This window comes from Lactuca virosa, chromosome 3 (assembly GCF_052849685.1).
Source record: "Lactuca virosa cultivar CGN04683 chromosome 3, Lactuca_virosa_CGN04683_v6, whole genome shotgun sequence".
NCBI lineage: Eukaryota > Viridiplantae > Streptophyta > Magnoliopsida > Asterales > Asteraceae > Lactuca > Lactuca virosa.
Genome location: NC_136428.1, coordinates 132673534 through 132696091, shown reverse-complemented (window position 1 = coordinate 132696091; position 22558 = coordinate 132673534). Strand labels below are relative to the sequence as shown.

General features: G+C 34.3%; 2 protein-coding genes and 1 pseudogene across 3 annotated transcripts; 1 reads left to right on the top strand and 2 right to left on the bottom strand.

Moving 5' to 3' along the window:
- The first annotated feature begins 277 nt into the window (after positions 1-277).
- Positions 278-1582, top strand: LOC145162627 (L10-interacting MYB domain-containing protein-like). The gene is made up of 3 exons (XM_079081716.1): positions 278-339; positions 911-1218; positions 1340-1582. The coding sequence occupies exons 2-3, from the start codon at positions 913-915 to the stop codon at positions 1400-1402; spliced, it is 369 nt and encodes a 122-aa protein (XP_078937842.1). The 5' UTR covers positions 278-339; positions 911-912; the 3' UTR covers positions 1403-1582.
- Positions 1583-12342: 10760 nt separating this feature from the next.
- LOC145164074 (protein VACUOLELESS1-like) lies at positions 12343-14312 on the bottom strand (annotated as a pseudogene). Its single transcript, XR_013739791.1, has 10 exons — positions 14292-14312; positions 14176-14208; positions 14022-14087; positions 13715-13924; positions 13244-13477; positions 13036-13143; positions 12888-12961; positions 12752-12806; positions 12484-12666; positions 12343-12421 (listed from the first exon to the last, which is right to left on the bottom strand). The product of XR_013739791.1 is annotated as a protein VACUOLELESS1-like (transcript).
- A 2394-nt stretch (positions 14313-16706) lies between these two features.
- LOC145164073 (citrate-binding protein-like) lies at positions 16707-17725 on the bottom strand. Its single transcript, XM_079082795.1, has 2 exons — positions 17453-17725; positions 16707-17096 (listed from the first exon to the last, which is right to left on the bottom strand). The coding sequence occupies exons 1-2, from the start codon at positions 17723-17725 to the stop codon at positions 16707-16709; spliced, it is 663 nt and encodes a 220-aa protein (XP_078938921.1).
- Positions 17726-22558: the final 4833 nt, after the last annotated feature.

Below are 22558 nucleotides of genomic sequence, written 5' to 3'. Positions count from 1 at the left end.
TTTTTTATTAAAAACCTCTTCAAACCTCTTCGTGCTGCGCGGCGCAGCACACGCGCAACACTTTCTTTCCCGCAGCTGTTTGTTTTTTCGCAGCCTTCGAAATTAAAAACCTCTTCCCGTCCTCTGCTTGGGACAGCACTTGAAAATTGCTTCTAACCTCTTCAAAACTAAACCCTAAAAAAAAAAAGCGGCCACCTCCATTCTTCCAGCAAGTCGATCGTGAGCGGAGCTCTCCTACCTTCTCTCGACCTCGCGTCCTCTCAGACCAGCGACCACCGGCGCAGCCACCTCCGGCGCAACCCCCACCGGCCTCTCCCCTTCCGTCGGTCGTCCTTCCAGGTTTGTTTTCTTGTTCTTTTTTTTTTTCGTTTTTGGCTGCTGAAGGCAGCGATTGTCTTGAATATTTCAACAATTCGATTTTGTTGGTGTTTTACTTCATTGTTCATGCTTCATACTAATTGTTTGATTTTTGTTGTTGAATCTTTGAATTTGCTAGTTGGTGCTAATCTTATCAAATAGTTCATGCCTTATATCAAATAGTTGTTCTTGAATCTTTGTTCTTGCCCCAATTTCTTCAATTTGTGCTTAAAATGTCATATGTTGTTGCTTAATTGTAATGAAATATTGCTGAATTATTGCTGAATTGTCACTAATTATTGCTGAAATGTCACAAATTGTTGCTGAATTGTCACAAATTGTTGCTGAAATGTCACAAATTGTTGCTGAAACGTCATGAAATATTGTTCAAATGTCATAAAATGTTGCTGAAGTGTCATAATTGTTGCTGAAATATGAATAATCTTTGTTGAAATTGATTATTTTCATCATTACAAGTTGTAATTATGCTGAAAGTTGTTGGTATATGGTTATGTGTGCTAAAGTATGTATTCCATATGGTTTTTTTTATTAGCAATGGCAGATAAACATACATGGAACAATGAGCAAACAAAATTCTTATTGAACACTTGCATTGAAGAAGTACAAAATGTGGGTAGAAAAGGTTTGAGTTTGCACAAACATTCATGGAACAAATTAGGAACAGCCATTAAGGAAAAGTTTGGTGTGGATTTGAGTCAAAGACAATTGAAAAACGCCTATGACAACCTTAAAGCCAAATACACGGGATGGTTATACTTGAAAAACAAAACTGGCAACCTTTACAATCCTCAAACAAACACTTTTAACTTAACAAATGAGGAGTGGGAGGACTTTAAAAAGGTATATATATATATATATATATATATATATATATATATATATATATATATATTAATATGTATTTTGTTTATATAGTTGTCATTTATTCTTATACTACTTTTGTTACATTGATTGGGTTTAGGGACATCCGAAAGCCGCTTCTTTGAAAACTGTCCCATTGTTGTTTCCAGAGCTTTGTGCATAACTCTTTGATGGAAATAGTGCCTCTGGTAATCTCAGCTATGCCACATCCCAAACACCATCGGGACATGGATCATCTTCTTTCCATGTCGCACCACTACAACTTATGGACACCCCTTCTGTTAACATAGATGAGGATGATATCTTTTCCAATCATACCACTCAGCCACCATCTTCTGCTGCTTCACCTTCTGATGCTTCACCTTCTGCTGCTTCACCTTCTGGTAACCCCAACAAAAGAGCTAAACCCTCAACTCCTAGACCTCGAGCTGCTAGTGCCTCACCTGAGCCACCTTCTAGTGCCTCCCCTAAAGCTTCTATTACTGCTGATGATTTAGCATTGGAGATGCAGAAAACTCTACGACATTTGACTCAAGGGCCAACAATTCCCCAATGTTTAGAGAAGCTAGAGTTACTCGAGTTAGGCCCGGTAGACCCTCTACGATTTGCTGCTTATCATATTTTTGGAGGGACCATGAATATGAGAGAGATGTGGGTAAATTTGCCTAATGATCCACAAATATTAAGAGGATGGATCGAGATGACAGCTACAAGTTTAGGAGTATTGAAGGATGGAAAGATTGTCCATTAAGTTTACATATTTGAATTGTTTAGGTTTTAATTGCATGTGTTAGAACTATGTGGTTATGTTTTTTGGTTATTTGGTACTTGGATGTTATTTGTAGTATGTGGTTATTTGGTACTTGAATGTTATTTGTAGTATGTGGTTATTTGGTACTTGAATGTTATTTGTAGTATTTGGAACTTGAACTATGTGATTATGTATTTTGGTTATTTGGTTATGTTATTTGGTACTTGAGTTTTATATTTGGTAACTTGTGTTGATTAATAGGTTCCTAATGGATCACGAAAAAAAGATACTACTCATAATTCTAATGTACTTGTACGTCCGCTACTTTTGGAAAAAGGGTGTAAAACGAGTGCGGGACAACGATTCGGAAATGACGGGACATGAATTTAGGTTAGAATTACTTCACCGTAATCCTCTACAATGTGTTGAAGTGTTACGCATGTCCCGTGAATCATTTGTCCGGCTATGTGCTCATTTTAGAGTAAACTACGCGTTAAAGGATAGCAAACATGTGTCGGTTGAGGAGAAGATGGCTATGTTTTTGATGATGATCGGTCATAACCAACGTTATGTGATTATCAAGCGGAGATTTCAACACTCAAAGCAAACAATTCATAAGTTTTTTCATGAAGTGTTGGACAAAATGCTGCTTTTCGCACATGACATTATAGTGCCAACTTCTTTTAATCCGAATCCAAACATTTCGGGACATAATAGGAAGCTACGACGGGTGTTCAAGGGAGCAGTTGGTGCACTTGATGGCACTTTGATACATGCTGTTGTCCCTGCAAACAAACGGGATTTATATAGAAGTAGGGGAAAAGGCGATTGTTACCAAAACGTATTGGCAATATGTGACTTCAACATGATGTTTACGTTTGTTGTGGCCGGTTGGGAAGGGATAGCACACGATTCTAGAATTTTATCAGAAGCATTAGCAAATCCACATGCACCATTCCCGCTTCCACCACCAGGTAAATTTATTGTTATTTAAATAGTTTTATCTTAGCTTGAAAAAATAAATGACTTTTTTTTTGATTTTTTTACAGATAAATATTATCTTTGTGATGCCGCTTATGCAAACATTCGAGGTTTTATGGCACCGTACCGTAATGTGAGGTATTGGCTTGGAGATTTCCGTCGAAGACGTGCATTAACGAATAAAGAAAAATTTAACCATGCACACGCAAAACTTCGGAATGTCATTGAGCGTGCTTTTGGTGTCTTGAAAGCACGATTCCCTATATTGAAGAGGATGGCACCATTCTCATTGGTTACACAACGAAACATTACCCTAGCATGCTTTGCGCTTCATAATTTTATAAGAAGAGAGGGACTACATGATGAGTTTTTTGCACGATATGACGAACCAAATGTCTCGGTTCGGAATAACAATGCAGTCGTTGATAATGATGAAGATGAGATTCCAACACATGGTACTGCAGCGGACCGTGAATATATGACCCAGTTAAGAGATGAAATTGCCGAACAATTGATGCAAAATATGGAATGAAAATTATTAAAGTTTGGTTGTATGAATTTTATTTAAAAATGTTATTGTAAGACTAATTTGGTTGTTTGAATTTTATTTCAATATTTTAAGACTACAATTATTAAATTTTTGGTATTAAAAAACTATTTTCGGTTTATTAAATTATTTTATTTTAAATTTTTTAATATCTGCAGCCGTTAAAAAAACAAACATGCTTCTCATTACAGTCTGCAGCACTTTGGTCCATCTCTTCTGCTGCAGAGGGCTGCAGAGGTGGTCCGCAGACTTCAGACAGTTTCACTTCGGAAAAACAAACAGCACCTAAATAATATTTACATAGTTTTCATTTGTAATCGTATTGTAAGGACAAGATTTTTCCGCAATAAAATAAAATTTGTTTTTGTCTTATTTATGTTTCCTTGCGATGGATTTTATGAAAATTGGTGTTTGAATGTTCCTATCGTTAGCAATATTGTGAATGGATTTGATTCTTAGTTATGTTATTTGTGGAATTGTCAGAAATTTACCAAATAAGGAAAGATTCTCATCGCCCAAGTTTCAATTGGATAGAAACTTGGAATCATGCAACTGGTATTATGTGATGAATGAGAACCTTCGTATTTGGGAAATTAAGACTAATTCCTTGTTCATATAAGTATGTGAATCAAGTGAAGGACTAGGAGATCTGGTACACAATGTTGTGCACTGGTCAAGTCCGCCACAAAGAAAGATAAAATATTCGTCATAGTTTGCTAAAAGATTAGTACATGTGATTATACTTAAAAGATTGAGTATGATTCTGAATCATTGGAAAAGTTTCGATGAATAGCAGAACGAATAAGAAGAATCAATTAGGCAGAAAGATATAAGTTTCTCCAATCTGAAAAGATGAGAGAGAACTTTAATATCGTGTTTTATGATTAACTCAGTGATTATATAACCGTGTCACAATTAATCCTCTAAGGACACCTTAGTACACTAGTATGGCTAAGAAGAGGAATCATAAATTGTTGAGATGGTTAAATCAAAAAGGTGAATCATACTTCGTTCCAAAATCAAGTCTTAGAGTCGTACTCCAAGATTGTGACTTGAGTGACATAATATTAAGAAAAAGGTTGAACACACTCATCAACTGTGGAGTAGGAAAATGTTTTTTTATTGCACGTTTGAGATTGGTAAGTTGTGATGTCTTGGATAAGACAAAGACCAACTAAGACCAATGTGTGTAGTGTTTGTCTTGATAAGAATCCGCACTAACTCTTGAGTATTTGTTTGTCGAGGAATGTTTCTTGACAAGAGAATCTTATATGTCAAGAGGTCAGTTGGAGTCTAAATGATCTTGAAAGGTTTCAAGAACTAATCAAGAGTAAACTTATTGTAAATCACTAGCACACAACTTGAGGTTTGTAACCTATTGTGTTGACATATTTTGTTTCTATGCCATTCCAATAAAGTTACTTATGCATATGAGTTCTACAAGTTCTCAATTGACTGCATAAAGGCTAGCACCTTGTTCAATGAAAGTGCATTGACTAGTATAGGTGAGATGCTAAATAACTTGGAAGCAATGGTAGGACCCTTGATGGCAAGAAATTAAGAATGAACAAGTTCTGTCCATAAGAGTTTGGATTTGTCACAAACATTATCTTATGACTATGGTTATGACAAAATCACATGGATAAGAACACATACACCATAAAATCTAAGTGTCATAAGGTTTCTCTCCTTCATGAAAATGATTGTGAGGAAATGCTTTCACTAGGAAGATTTTAAGCAGATAGCAATTGTAAGAATTGCATTCTCAAATTCGATTATGATTACGGCATCCCTCTTCATAGTTCGAATTGTGAGATTTGGCAATTAGTTTGAACATTCGAGACTTATTGCTATAAGTTCTAGAATTGTTTAGATACACATGTGAGCTATCTAAGGAAATGTGTATGAGTTTGAGAAGCTTAGATAAAGGCTTATCGAAGCATATCGCATTAGAAATATGAACTTTGGAAGTCAATAAGTATTGAATTATAGAAGTTGAACTGTTTTCTGAATACGTGTCAAAGCTAGTGGGAGCATAAATGTTATGCTGGTATGGATATAATCATTATGTTAGTGGGAGCATGATTATTATTTTAAGTATTGCAAGTTAGCAATATTAATTATAGAAAACAAAATGTTTCACTTTGCAAAGTTATAGGGGTTGAAAAAATTGTTTTTCTATAATTAAGGGAGAGAATATTATACTTCGTTTCAAAATCTAAAAGCTTGGATCGAGAAATTTTAGTCAAAATTTAGTCAAATATATATGAATGTCATGTTGAAATGGTTCAACGTAAGGAAATTCTATATATGAAAAGGATAACTGCGTTCTCAAAATTTGGTTATGATTACGACATCCCTCTTCATAATCAAAATTATGAGAATATGACAAATAGAAATATTATAGCAGGAGACTGGTAAAGTATCACGTCTTTATGTAAGACATTATGAATCGCATCCCATACGCTTTGGGTGTAGGATCGATTGCATATGCTATAATATCCGACCGTTCTGATTTTCCAAATGCTTAGGGCATTAAGAGGGAAAAAGATCAGAACCGGATTTGACTAAATTGATTAAACAACTGTCAAGGACAATCTGAGGTTTGCTAAGGATTGGTCGCTTGTGCGCAGTTGGAAGTAAAGTATTGAATGGAATATATTGACATTATTATGAATAGATAAGACTCTATTAAGAATGAGTTGTCATATGGCAAATATGGAAATGAATCCATATTGGGAGTTGGAGGTTAAGAGTCTATGTCTAGATTAGAAACTTTTATGCAAGAAGGATGTTCAAAGGAATGTACTTTGAATGTGAGACTTCATAGAGTACATTGTAATTGCATTGGCAAAGTCTTGGTGACTTTTGTGCAATAAGATTACAAAAGGATCATTGCATAAAATGTTAGAATCTAACATATTCTAGTAGTGGCGAGAATTTTGTCTTCTTACACTAACGATAAGGATTAGGAGTTGTGAAATGAGCATCATTGGAAAAAATTTTCAATTGATCTATTTCACAAAGTATGGACCATAGGTAAACAAAGTGTGCATGCTTGGTGCATGGGACAACTGCTGTTATAATTCAAGTAATAAGTTGATTATCCGAAACATTAGACAATGAATAATGTGTAATCAATATGGTGACTAAATTAAAGGGGTTTTATTTATACTCCAAAGTTTGGGGCCATATTGGATTCAATTATTATTGTATTTCACTTTGCATGTTTTGACTTCCCGAATAATAAGATTATTCAAACCATCCACAGTCGCTCATACTTTGGAAGTAGTTATGAAAGAAGACTGTCATGAATTGGCTTGTAGACTGTCGAAAGTGTATTAGACATAGCAAAAGTTTGCTACAACGTTCATGAGTGCTTATGAATTAAGATTTGAGCATTGGATTAAACCCACGCTCACTTGGATCGCTTCATGGATTTTATCACGAGTGATTGGTGAGACGATAATATCTTATATTCTTGAGACAGAGACGTATGAGTTGTAATTTACAAGTCGGTTGCACATTGATAATATGTAAACGCACCAGTAACTTGGTGTTATAAAACATATTGTTGTGTGTGATTTGATGAATAGGTACAAACAAGCATTTGAGTAGAAGTTTATCCGTTCCTTTTACCCAATGTGGGATAAAAGCGATATCTGTGGGCCCCTCGATAATTTAGTGATGACACCCTAAGCGCTTGGCCAAGCCAGGACTAAGTTGATTTGTTCAATTGTAGTCTGTTGTCAGTCGTCATAAATCGGAAATCGGGAAACAACACATGAACAGAGAGTATGATTAAAATCCATGTCTCAGTTCATATGATATCTAGAATGGAGGAATATATGATGCTTTATCTAAAGGACACGTTTCTGATAAGATCAGAGTTCGACAACGGCTTTTGAAAGCTACGATTGCTGATCAGGATCTGAAGTCATATTCAAAATAGTTATTAGAATTATCCAAGTGGGAGACTATTGGATTGGGTGTCTAAGCCCATAACTATTTTGGTATGTACTTGACCCGATTGTGAGCATGGTCCTTTTGGGTTGCCTTCACCATAGCAACTAATAGGATGAATTAAGGAGAAAGAGGATTAATTTTGATTTATTAATATATTATAAGAATAATATGTTAAAAGAGAAATCATATTGTTTAATTAATATTAGTCAAGAATTAATTAAGAATTAATTTTGTGGCTAAAAGAGATTAATTAAACTTAGGGGTCTGGAATTGTAATTATAAGATAATTGCAATTGGGCTATGGATCACCTTGGAACATAGGTTGGACAAATTCTATGGGAAGCCCATAAGGAATTCGTCCAAGGGGTGTTCTAGAAGGAGTCCATGGGCTGCTTAGGGCCTAAGCAGTCAAATTAGGGTTTCCTAGTTAAAAACCCTAATAGCCTAACTATATAAGGAACCCCTAAGGCCCCAAAGACGTGTGGAAGTAATCCCTAAGGGTTCTTAGACGTTTTTGTGCCTCCTCCTCATTCTCTTAAGTCATCTTGTTGCTCATAGTGTTTGTGATTCCATTAGAGGTGCAACATTTGAGGCACTAAGCTTTCAAGAGTCAAGATCAAGGAGATTTGTGATTGTTATTACTACATAACAATCAAGGCAAGATCAAAATCCTAATTCACATGTTAATTCGATTATTGTATGCTAGATCTAGGGTTTATGAGCTTTGGAAAATTATTTCATGTTCATTAGTCAAACTAGATCCAAAGCTTTAGGGTTTGCATGTACACCATATGATTGATGTAATGCTCAAAACCCATCACTTATGTACCTTGGATTTAACTTTCCACCCTTTCCGAAACATATCATGCCTTTCCAGGGAGAGACCTTCAATAGAACGCGGTCACCAACCTGGAATTCCAAGGGTTTTCGTCTCTTATCAGCGTAACTCTTTTGTCTATCTTTAGAAGCTTTTAGTCGTTCTCGGATTTGTACGATCTTTTCTGTGGTTTCTGGAATGATTTCCGGGCTAGCGAGAATGCTGTCAAGGACTTGTCCCTTAGCCAAATGCGTATCGCCTACTTCAGCCCAGCATATAGGGGATCTGTATTTACGGCCATAGAGGGCTTCAAAGGGGGCAACCTTAATGCTAGACTGGTAACTGTTGTTGTATGAAAATTCGACAAGTGGTAAGTGGGTATCCCATGCTTTACCAAAGTCAATCACACAGGCTCTCAACATGTCTTATAGTGTTTGAATGGTTCTCTCACTTTGCCCGTCGGTCTGTGGATGGTAGGCTATGCTCATGTCCAGCCTAGTTGTTTACCAATTACATCAAAGGCTTGGACTAAATGGATTGGGTTGGATTTGGTGATTGGGCTAGTCAAATTGATCTTGAAAGACTTAGATTAATATATATATATATATATATATATATATATATATATATATATATATATATATATATATATATATATATTAATGGTCGAAAGATTGGCCTTGGGCCTCTTGAGGTCTCATTTGACTAGTTACATTATTATATATATATATATATATATATATATATATATATATATATATATATATATATATTAATTTTGATTTTGACTTTTATTTTTATATTAAAAAAATCTGTTAAATTCGTTTTAACTGTCTTGACAGTTATTTTCGGTTGGCAGTTTTTGGAGGGAAAAACAGTCAATGTATATCTATAAATAGATCACCAAAGACCAGATTTTGGGTAGAAAAACCACACATATTCCTCATATAATTTCGTATTCCACAAACAATGAAGGGAACATAGTGAATTTCGTCAGAATCAAGAGAAAATCTTTGTTGATTCTTGTATCCTCTTGACAGATCCCTACCAGGGAAATTTCTGTCTTAGGACACTGCAAAGCAGGCCTCAATCTGTACAATTTCGTGAATATTTTTTCAGTGTAGTCATCATACAAGTATGTTTTCTATAAACTGGTTCTTGTATATTACATATATTTGAATTTCGTTTGTTTTATTTCTATTGGTTTTGTTGATTGTATACTTCTGTCATAACATGAACTCCACAAGATTGCATTGTATATATGCATTATACATGAAATAAAATAGAAAGTTATGTAATAGTTTGAAATGTAACACATTTTAAAGCAAAGAGCTACATAACATGAACTCTACAAGATTGCATTGTATATATGCATGATACATGAAATTAAATAGAAAGTTATGTAATAGTTTGAAATGTAACACATGTTAAAGCAAAGAGCTATGATACGTGCATGTTAGGCTGTAAGATTGCATTGCATAGCGGTATGAACTCCACAAGATTGCATTGCATATATGCATGCTACGTTGAAATAAAATAGAAAGTTATGTAATCGTTTGAAATGTAACACATTTTAAAGCAAAGAGCTATAGAGTATGTTTTAAATCAAAGAGCTATGAAGTATGATTTATGTTTAATAGCAAAAATCTATGAAGTACATTTTAAAGTAAATTTTTATGAAGTATGTTTTAAAGAAAATGTTTATGAAGTACGTTTTAAATTAAAGGTTTATGATGTATGTTTTAAAGCAAATGGTTGTGGATTATGTTTTAAAGTAAGGATTTGAAATGTTATTTTGTGCCCAAACATATGTATCCCATGATACAAATTTTTGTTTTACATATTATTGTTTTAATACCATCCACTCCATGTTAATGATAACAATAAATAAAATGGATTTAGTTTCAACATGAGTTTTTATTATTAACTTATTTGACTTTGAGGATTAGAATTAGAGAAGAAATTAGAGTTTATTTTTAGTATATTTTTTGTAATTATGTATGGATTCTCTATGGCTCTGTGATGGTCAATGTAGCTCCCTGCAGGTTAGGACTAGTTCCACTTTTTATGTGTTTTGGACCGAACTTCTACACTAGACATTGACATTATTGAAATTAATGTCTTATCTGTTATGATAATCATCATGTGATATAATGTTGGGGTGTTATTATTATTTCCTAAGTAAAAAACCTCCTCGACCATTTCTAATAAGTATATATATATATATATATATATATATATATATATATATATATATATATATATATATATATATATAACTCTTAAACTCCCCATACCAAGACCCCAAATCCAAATTAGTGAGAGTTTTTGCCAAACAACTCGAACCACTTGTATTACATAATATACATAAGTATTAAGAAACTTACTTTTTATAATAATGGACAACCCCATATTGAAGCTATGAGATTTAAACATCGAGGAAGTTTTTTAAGTAGTAAATTCCAAACTGATCGCTACTTAATTTTGCGACATTGATGATAAACTAGAGACCTTTATAATAGCTTTGTATGATCATCGTGAATCATTTGTAACCTTAACTTACAACAATACTTATCTTACAGGACTTCCATGTACGCTTCAACATGAGTTTGCTTTAACTCATGTTTCAAACATGTAGCTCTTCCACATCATAACTTCAACTCACTTGATACTTGGTTCATTTCATTAACTACGAGTATTATTTATACTTTTATGAGTCTCACTCACTTCTTTCATCACCAAGAGTACTTCTTAATTAGTTATAAACAAATAAGGTGAATAAAAAATAACCTTCAATCCAATTCAATCCAATGTGCACCAAAATTAGCGGACATAACAATTTATTACTACTCTTAAAACGACACAATGAATTATATTTCGTTGTTATATTAGTAAATTACCAATAACTTCACTGTGATTCAAAAATTTATCAATGGCTTGAGAAATGTTAGGCAAGAAGATTCTTTAATCAAATTATTTTGAGATATAGACAGAGCTAAAGTATATTGTTTTTTTTTTCAATCAAACATTTTTTTTATTTCTTAGATCAAAACAAACACTACTAGAAAAACAGCCTTTTAGGACGCGCAATGCGTGTCGTAAAACGCTCAGACGACGCACAAATGTGTGTCAAGGAAGACCCTGTCATAACGAGAGACGACACGCTTTTGCGCGTCGTCTATAGACAACGCGCATTTACGACACACAGTTACGACGACGCTCATTTACGACACGCAATGCGTATCAAGGAATGCCCTGTCATAAAGGAAGACGACACACATTTGCGTGTCGTAACCTTACGACGCACGTTTACGACACGCAATGTGTATCAAGGAATGCCCTGTCATAAAGGAAGACGACACGCATTTGCGTGTCGTAACCTTACGACGCACGTTTACGACACGCTATGCATATCATTAAGTCCCCTGTCATAAAGGAAGATGACACACATTTTTGGGTGTCATAATCTTATATGTTTCAATATATATATATTTTTTACAGATTTAATAATTTTCAAATTAAATTAACATTTAATGTCTCATAATACAAAATAAAATATCATATATAAAAATACAATCCATTGCACAAACTTAAATGTCATACAAATTAATAATCGTATCAATAGTAATAAATGTAATATCAAGTGTGAAGGAGATGAAAATCATCAACAAATAATAGTAGAACCACAAGAACTTGGTCACCACCTTCACAAAATCCGAGCTACTTTGTTTTACACCACGCACATCAACAAGACCTGTAAATTTGAATCATGCAACCATTAGATTCACATATTGAGAAATCAAAGTATACTATGTTATTTCTTACATTTAAGCTTCTTATATGTAATAAGATGAAATAAAAGTAGGATGTTATAATAAACACTCATATATAGCTTAGTAGATTAAGACTAGTCCACATTTAGTCTATTAAGTAAAATAAAATAGAAACAAGACTTCAATTATAAGGATGAGTATGGGTTAGAAACCTCCACCACCATAAATGTCAGAGTTCTGAACCAGTCTGATAGGCTGTAACAAGACTTCAATTATAAGGATGAGAAGGTGGAAGTAAGATAGACCTCAAGAAGAAACAGTCTGATAGACATCTGTAACCAGCTAATCTGATGATCACAATTAATATTTCGTAAGTTAAGAGTTTTTGGACTTTTAAAACATGTCATACCGTAATAATCTAGCATGTCCTTCAGCAGCTTTTGACTCAAAAACATGTTCCTTAGTTTCAGCAAAAAGATTTTTGAGCTTTTTCAATGAGTTTTATACGTGGAGTATGAAGTGGAGATCCTCTAGTTGCCATTGGATTCTTTGCTAATTCCCATGATTCTTTCCACAACAAGTAGGCAACATCCTACATTCAACAACACTTAATTACATACAAACTTCTACTTTTGTTTTACCAAATCAAATCTCAGTGTTTATCAAAACAGACTTACATGAAGTTGACCAGTAGAAAGAAAGAAATCCTTGAGAAACTCATGCTTATAGCACCTGAAATAATAGACACATTCATCAAAAAAAATCTTCATATTCTCATATGAAATTAAATAGAAAAACTTATATAGTCTTTACCTTGCATAACGTATGAATAGATCGCGTGCAATAGGTCTAGCTTGTATCATTCCAAATAATTCCAATGTTGGTCTCTATACAAGCCAATAATTTGAGAATTTAATTTAATATTATTTTATAATTAATCAAATAAGAAAACAATAAATACCTTCTGCCATATATGAAAGAGAACAAGATAAACAAGATCAGTATCGCCACTTTCAGTTGCCTTAGTCAGGGTTGTATCTTCTTCCCCAATGCCTAGTAACAGAGGAACCTGGAAAAGTGATATTCAATCATATTATATACTATATCATTCATTCAATTTTGCATATATTGAATTTTTCAACTTCATATATAAGTAATAAACCCTAAACCTGCTTTGAGGAGAAAGGTTCATGTTCAACAAGCATAGCAGCTAATTTCCTCCTGCTAGTCTGATCTGCATGAGCAGCAACTGCAGCATAAGAAATGCTTCTGCACAATTTTAACTGAAAATCCCAAAAAGTTAGCCATTGACATTTTTTAGTGTACTTTAATCCTATAAAACTTTGAACAAACCTTATCAAGTAAAATTTCAAGGAGAGTAGCATCAGGAACAACTGATGATACTGTGAGCTTTGAACAAGCCCAGTGCATGATCTAAGTTGGATTATTGGTGTAAATGTAACGCTGTGCATATGGAAGGGCCCACGTTATTAATGAAGCTTTGAAACTACTGTCTGTTGGGTCATAGTATATTGCTTCACATGTCACAACCTGTAAAACTAGAGAGTGTGTGTGTGAGAGAGAGAAAGAGAGAAAGAGATTCCAATGTGTGTATGAGAGAGAAAGAGAGTAAGATGTACCTCAGAAAGCAAAGGGATTCCGAGATTCAGAAGTAAGATAGAAATCTTATCCTGAAGGATTTGTTTTTCTTCAGGATTAAGATCCCCAAAAGATAGAAAATCGACATTGTTCAAGTTCTTGAATTCTTTTTTCAGATATTCATCATCACACCAACATAAAAGAACAAAGGATTCATGTAAAGAAACCCATTTATCTTGTACAGTTAGCAACTTTATTTTGCCCACATATCAAAACAACGGGCCCCTATATCTGGTTAAACATTTCCTGAAGTCTATTCATAAATTCTTTTCGGTTTGACTTAGAAACAGCTCTTGACAACCATAAAGATGAGTATGGGAAATACACAATAAGAGGTTGCACAGACTTCAACACCTACAATCATAATAAGATAATTAACAAACAAACAAAATACTTGTTTTACTTTTCATTTATATGTCATAATGAACATAGTCTGAACTACAAAAAGAAGCATGTATGCAACGTCGGATAATGCCTGCATTGCAATATAACAATCTTCAGCTTCAGTATCAATATCACGCTCAACATGCTTAGCTGCATATAAACAACAACATTTACATTTCCATCTTCATCTTTCATTACAACATTCAATAATGTTGTTAGATATACAAAAAGAAAATTACCAAGAAGCCAATATATTGATGGTTTTGCAGATTGATCATTGTCTTCTGTGCTATCAAGGATAACTGCAACTCTTTCCCCACTAATCTCATAAATCTCCCCACGTTGACCAGTGCCTAAAGGTCTGAAAAAGAAAATAAAATTACCAGAAACAGATTAACACCAATAACTCTATTTATATAGGATAAGTTTTATAACTACATTTACAATCATAAACAAGTAAAACCAAAAGCAAATCAAGAAAGAAAGAAAGATTTAAGTACATGAAACTATTGGAATCTTGATATACATACATTTATCAATAGTTGTTTTTTTTTTTTTTATTATTATTTCATACAACTTACCAACCCACCTACGTGAAATAACGGTATATGCATTTGTGGGACCATCAGACGTTGCTATCGACCCCAATTTTATCATGTGATGCATTCAACTACTAATTGAACATAAAGTAATTACAGCAACTAGGGTTTCAAATTTCAATACTTGATTTGATTTTAAGGTATTCAATAGACTTTACACAACAGGCAATATCAAATAAAGTAATTGCAGCAACTAATTGGGAGAGAAATAACTGAAGAAGAAGAAGACAATAACCTGTTATCTTCTTCCACAAGTACAGAAGGCCCAACATACTTCACACGATCCCCTGGTTTAAACCATATAAAAAATAAATTAGATGTTTCCAAACAAAAAAGAATTTAAAGTTAACTACTTAATAGAAAATGATAATCTACCTTCTTTAAAGGCTCCTTTATGTCCTCAGAACACTCGGTGTCCTGTTTTGATGATTCAGGAGGAATCTCCCCAACATCAGCGATGTTCTGTTATAGATAGAAGTGTGAAATGAAAATTTTGAAATAAGGTAATTAACTAATTACAAATGTACCCTTATCATGTAAGGTCTTACTTTTGTAAAATCTTCAAGGTTCCCAGGAACAAGTTTCTTGAAAGATAACTGAGATTGATTCATCTGTAGCAATGGAAGAAAGGATCTCAAGTTTTATAGATTTGACTTGATATGCATCTGAAGTGTTTATAAAGAGACCTTCTGAAGGTGATGACGTCTTGGCCAATTTTATACCAATTTCTTTTGGCAAGACACTTTTTGTTCCTTGGAGTTGTCATATACTTGGCAGCAACTTGTCTTGTCTTGGCCACAGGGATAGAACCAACTTTTGAACCAGGTCTGATATTGCTTTGTTGGTCACATATCTTTTGAGAAATCGAACAAGAAACACCTACTAACCTTGGTATCCTGGGCTTTGAAGGTTTTGCAGGAGCTGAAAGTGGACATTTCATGCTAACAACACCCACACATACAACCACAACCACCTAATGGTTGTGGGTGGTGGTAGAGAAACACGTCGGTAGCCTAGGCTGCCGGCCACGACGGTAGGTGGTGCTTGACGTAAAAAACAAAAAAGAAGGAGAAGAAAAGAACAGGAATCGATACCTTAGGATAGAGCAAAGTTTGTCTTGAGGTCCTCTTCCGTCTTCTCCCTCGACGGTGACTCAAAAATCCGACAACCCTACACAAAAACTCGAACAACTCCCTCTCTAGCCACTAAGACGAACGAACGGAAGATTAGGGTTATTTTGGGATGCTAAGGGTTTGGTTAGAGGGGATGTAAGAGCTAAATATATAAGAAATCGGCCCTAACATAAGAGCCCAAGGGGATATCTACATCAAAATGAGCCTTTCATCTCAAGGGTACCTGACGTCAACATGTGGCTGCCAATTAGGGTTTTTTTTCATGTAAAGGATGTAGTTGGAGCTTTTCTTGCAGATTAAAGCCCGAGTTGTGTTGGACGAAAGAAGAAGGGTTGGAGGTGCTGGATGTAGGTGAAGATGAAGGCCCTAGGGTTTCTTTCTAGCTAATTGAAAGATTAGCATCGATGGAAGAAGGTGGAGGCATCAGTAGAGGGAATAAGGGAGACTGAGAGAGGAGCAAATAGGCGGGGGGGGGGGGTTTAATTTTTGGGATGCCATTTTATAATAAAACGACATGTTTAGATGACGCATATTTTATAATAAGCGCCCTCCGCGTTTTTTTTTTTTTTGGTGAGACACTAATTTTGGGGCACGCAAAAATGCGCATCCTAAATTCTTCAAATTTCTAAAGATCTGACATTATTTTTAGGGCACACGCTTTTGCGTATCATTAATCAGTGCGTGTCGTAAAAAACACGTCATTAAATGTCTGTTTTCTAGTAGTAATTTATAGGAAGTTTCCAAGTAAGAGAAATTAACAAATACACATGAACACAAGATATTAAAATTTCGTTCAGATACATATATAGCCCTATTTTGAAGACTTGCAAATGTATTTTCGAAACGAGTTGCAAAATCTAATAATATTTTTCTAAAACTCTAATGTTTTTCCAACGAGACTCCATATAAAATGAAGCATGATCTTGTGTGTAGACTCCACACTTGAAATAATGGGATGTTCCACTGTGTCCACATCCCTCATACTTGAGAACTCCATCCACATAAACTTTGACGTTGTTTTGTTCAACATCATGGATAACATTGAAACGAAACCATTTGTTATATAAATCAGGAATGATCATAGGATCCTTGTAATAATAAAGGCTACTGTTATATACTCTTAGCATTGTGGTTGTAGCGTTTGGTGGGGCTGATCCAAAAACTTGCATGATACTCACCCCGGTAGTCCCACATGGCACATATCCATATCCTTCAAATTGCCAAACACCCGAAGAGTAGTCATAACCCTTCAAATAAGAGAACAAAAATGTATTTATCAATTTACTTAGAGCAACTACACTACATAGTTTAATAAGACAATTAAATGAAGTGGAATACCTAGTTGACATTCAATGGACTATATCCAATTATAGTGACATGCCATGTTAGCATTGGATATAAAATTAAACTCTCAAACAGGAAAATGAAACTTTTAAAGTTTAAAATAAACATTTCATTGAACTTTTGTTAAGTTTAATTCATTGTACTGATAATACGACAATACATTAAAATCTATAGAGTTCATTGCATTGAAGTTGTCCTTGGAGTCAACATTTATATAATTCAGATATAAAATAAAAAAATGATTAAACCAGGACAATACTTGAATGCGGATCTCAGAACGTGGATTAGTATTGCTAGTTTCAGAATGAGGTTTGTCTGTCTTGATCACCCAAAGCTTATGAACACCATGGGAATAGCTGTATCGTTGCTCAAGTGGAACATCATATGGCTTTTGGATGATGAAATTGGACTCATTGAGTGGCTTTGATACAAACCCTAACGTGGTATCAATGGTTTCAAACCCTACTATAGATATATATAGGAAGAGATTAACAAAGGAAACACATAACTCAAAATATATTAGATATTTCATCTTTTGATGAAGATGTTTAATTGGATGACTATGATAGACCGAAAATATATATAAGAGGGATGTATGAGTTGTTAGTGTGTTTTGTGTATATATGTCATAGCATATTACAGATAATGACAAACTAATAAAACATAATTACTTAGTTTAATTATAATCAAATTTGATAATGTATATCGTAACAATATCTATGCTAATATAATATCTAATATTCTTGTTCAGTTTTGATCGATTTACCTAATATAAATTATTGATAATATTTGAAAATTTTAATATTGTTTTTATTAAACTATGTTTTTCGTCCAATCGTTTTGTTTTCCTGAAAACAATCAAACGTATTAGCTATTTTAAATAAAGTTAAACAAGAAAAATATGACTAATATATATAAAGTAAATAGTTTATTTTTAAACATAAAAAAATAATACAATATGTGGCAACACTTTCTACCAAATATATTTTTATGATATAAAATTATAAATTATTTAGCAAAAGCCAATGTAAATATCGAAATGGTCGGCAAAGGCAACCTTCCGCCGGTTCTTGTCGTTATCAGTTACATGTTTACACTTTTATAGTTCATTAGTTCTACCATTTATGACATTTCTGTTATTGTTATTATTACCTAACATAAATCCAATCAATGTTTTCTTTAATCAAATTGTTATTACCATCTTTCTCTTGTTTCAAAATGCCGTTTATGTTAGTTTATTGAGTAAATTACACGAATGGTTCCTACAAGGCCGACCTTAGTGTGTAAATAATTAAGCCCTTGCTTAGGCCCCCACTTCTAAGGGGCCCCACTTAACCCAAACCTCAATTAGGGAATAATTAAGTGTCGATTAAAATTCTCCAATTTCCATTCGTAAATCGCACACATCGGCTGCAGAAATCAATTAACCAAACGATCGGCGCTATCTACTGAATGCGACTCATAGACTCAACGATTGTTCTTCAATTGTTCTTCTTTCTCTGTCGTTTGAATCTGATTAATTGATTCTTATTCTTCAATCTGATTTTTTGATTGTTCAAAAATCAGAAAAAAGTGGTTACCTCCATTGTTGATTGACTTGATTCTTGTTTCTGAAAGGCTATCAAGTGTCAAGACTCAAGAACTCAATTGATTTGGTGATTCCTGAATTTTGAAAAGTAAGTTCTTCTTCCATTCTTGTTCTTCTTCGATTTTTCATCTGATTATCTATGACTGTGGTTTGTGAATTTGTGAAAAATTGATAATCTATTATCTATGTTAATTTTTGTTATTTTGATGAAGTTAAATTTGTTTGATGCACTACACCAAATAGAGTACAATTATTTTGATGAAGTTAAATTTGTTTGATATACAATAATACAATATGCTGTAATTTATTTTTGATTATGTAGTAATGCTAGAAATATTTTTATTTTCTTCACGAAAGAAAGAAATAAATTTGTTTTTTTATTAGGGTTAATAGAGCTTAATTTTTTTAATATTGACTTGTCAAGTTGGAATTTGGAATTTGGAATAGGTTTCTTATTTGTTATGTTATATGATTTGTCAATTGAAAAACAGTTAGTAAAAGAAATTGATTATGAAAATTTCATTAAAGAATTTTCATCTAAAAATGCTAGAAAAATTAACTTTATGTCATAAAATATATTCACAACAAACATATACATAAACAAAAAAAATAATTAACTCCGCCATTTGTAAACTTTTTAGTTTATTATTGCCGGTCCCAAGACCTGATAAAGGAGGAGGGTTTATAACATTAAGTATACTAAATGTCAAAGGGCCCCAAATTTTTGGTTTGCTTAGAGCCCCCAAACTGGTTGAGCCGGCCCTGGGTTCCTACGGTTTAGAGTAATTTGCTCGTTTGGTTCCTAACTTATTTTTTTAACTCGGAAGGTCCATACTGTTTGTTTTTGTTACACGCTTGGTCTCTGTCTTACCTAAAAAATCTATTTTGCCATTGATTTTTTAATTTATTTAAATAAACACACCTCCAACCCCATCCCCTCAATCCCCCATCTTACCTTACCCACCCCACCATTTTTCTCTATTTAAATAATAGTATGTTAGATAAGACAGAGACCAAGCGCGTAAAAAAAAACAAACAGTAAGGACCAAGTGCATAACAAAAACAAATAGTAGTGACCTTCTGAGTTAAAAAAATAAATTAAGGATCAAGTGTGCATATTACCCCAAACCATAAGGATCCTTCGTGTAATTTACTCTAGTTTATTTGAAGAATTTCAACAAAAAAAAAAACAATGTAGCTGATATGTTTATTAATGTATACTCATAAAATAATTATCAGGGCAATTTGTTGATTTTTGAGGCTCTGTACGAATGAGCCCCCAAACATATAATTCTTTTTATATAAACAAAAGTCATTAATATTATGATAAAAAATAAAAAAAAAAACTGATTAGTTAGAAAGAAAAAAAGCATAAAGAATAAAAATAGTTGGTTAATAAAAAAGGGAAGAAGATTGATTAACACGAAAAAAAAAACAAAAGTTAAGTCAAGACAAACTCGAACATTGGTCACTTAGGAAGGGGAAGTTAAGAAGTGATCTCTTGGCCATGTGACCTTCAAATAAATAGTAGGTACTTCTGAGGAAGTGTATCTTATCTCATACATGAAGGAGATAAGACATAATATCTCAGTTGTACTAGTAGAAACCACTAGAAACTCAGCTTCTTATGAAAGAAAGAGCAAAGGTTCTTTGGAGTTTAGAGCTCCATGCAATTGGATTTAGTCCAAGGTAGATGACGTAGCCTGTTGTAATACATAAATTATCTTAGTCGTCTGCCCAATGCATGTAACCGTACGGAGGAGTCACGGTATAACATGATATCGTGGTTGCTTGTACCGTTGAGGTACTATAATAAGCGATCGAGAGCGGTCTAGTGATCTGTGGTAGGCTAATGCATGAATTATGAGGCGGCACCAGTGAGGGAGGGCTTGGGAGAGGGCACCATGGGTGTCCCAACGGGATTAGAACTGATTATATATGAGCTAATAAGAATTTCATTGATGTATTTTGTTTGGTTGAGGAGTAGACCAAAACGCATAGGGAGATGAAAGTATTAAGGTGGGTAGGAGATAGTCTAGTAACAATTACGTCATCCCATTTCTTTTAGTTGTAGCTTGTTGGAGTGAAGGGATCCATAAAGTTAGCAAGTTTATGGATTCAAATGGTCTTTTGGGTCCTATATCTTTCAGATCTGGAAGTTGGTGTTGTATTAGAAGCTTGCATGTGAGTTTGAGACCATTTCTTCCACTTTTGACCCACAAGGATGGAGGGACATGCATGGTGCATGCATGTCCATAAAGTAAGCATTTTTATGGACCATTAGGGTCCCCTTAAACTTTTGGAAGGGTTGGAATTGAGGTCTGAATGGGTTAAGAACGTTGAAAAGGTGATTATGGCTTCAGATCGTTCTCACGACGTGAGCATGAGTCACCGTCCCCACTGAGTCATCTAAGTCAGGAGCGAGTCCCGGAATCGGAATGGACACCTCTCACGACGTGACCAAGGACTGGTCACGACGTGTGACACTGTTTTGGGTTTTTTGGGCTTAAATGGGCCACTAGTTTTCTAACTTTGGGCCTTCTTGTGCTTGGGACCATTTGGAGATTTGGGAGTCATTTAGGAATTTGGGCCTTCTTGGATTAGGCCCATGCTGGGTTTTGGGCTTAATTAGAAAGTTGGGCCATATTGGGCTTTTGGTACTATTAGATTGGGCCTCAGGTTTTGGACCAAGTGAGGAAAGGGTAAAATGGACTTTTACTAGAGTGTTGGACAATCAGACTAGGAATTTAATGTTGGACTGTGGATGAATTATTAATTGGATATTATTTGATGGTCTTAGCGCGAGGATTTTTCTGGATCAGCAGTCCGAGATTTTATCTGAGAGATCCAACAGCTTAAGGTGAGTTTCCTCACTGTGTTTGGGCGGGTCGAAGACTCCAATGTTGTCCCATGGTTTGATATGATTAGGATGCTAGTTGTCTGCGTGACTCTTGCATGTTTATTATCTGATATGTATACCGAGCGGGGCCCGATGCTAGGCGGGGCCTGATGACTATCTTGTATGCTATTTATCTTTATGATTCTTGCATGTATTTATATGTTTGTATGTATACCGATCGGGGCCTAATGAATGTGATGTGGCGGGGCTCATCTCATACTATTGACAAATTTGTTCCGAGCGGGGCTCGATGCAGGGCGGGGCCCATTATATGTTTAATATGTATGGTTTGTGATGTTTTGGGGAATGTGCTTACGGTTTTCAATTTATGTTTAAGGTACTTCCGTATCCAAGGGGAAAAGCTCGGGGTGATCGCATCACACACACAATATCGCTTTGCTTTCTATTTTACTCTGATGTATTTGGATGTTTTGATCATACTCTGATTCTATCGTAGTGTTGTGAACATGTTTTGAATGGTGGTTTTATTATAATTAAAAAAAAATTTTGGTTTTAATTTTTGGGACGTTTCAAAGATGAGCTTGAAACAATAGAGTACATATGATGTTGTTAAGCGTATGAAACATGCGTTCAAATTTTCCATTTTGTTGAGAGGTATAAGGACAAGAGATACGTATGTGGATTCCATGGGTGACACAAAGTTGATGAAAGTTGGAATTGTTATATTCTTTGCCATTGTCACATTGGAAAATTTGAATTTTGGAGAGAAATTGATTTTCAACGTAAGCACGAAAATGAAGAAATTTAGAGAACATTTCAGATTTATTTCTAAGAGGATATACCCCTACAAAATGAGTAAATTTATCAAGAAAAATAACATAGTAATTTATTCGACTATGACTTTAAATAGGAGAAGT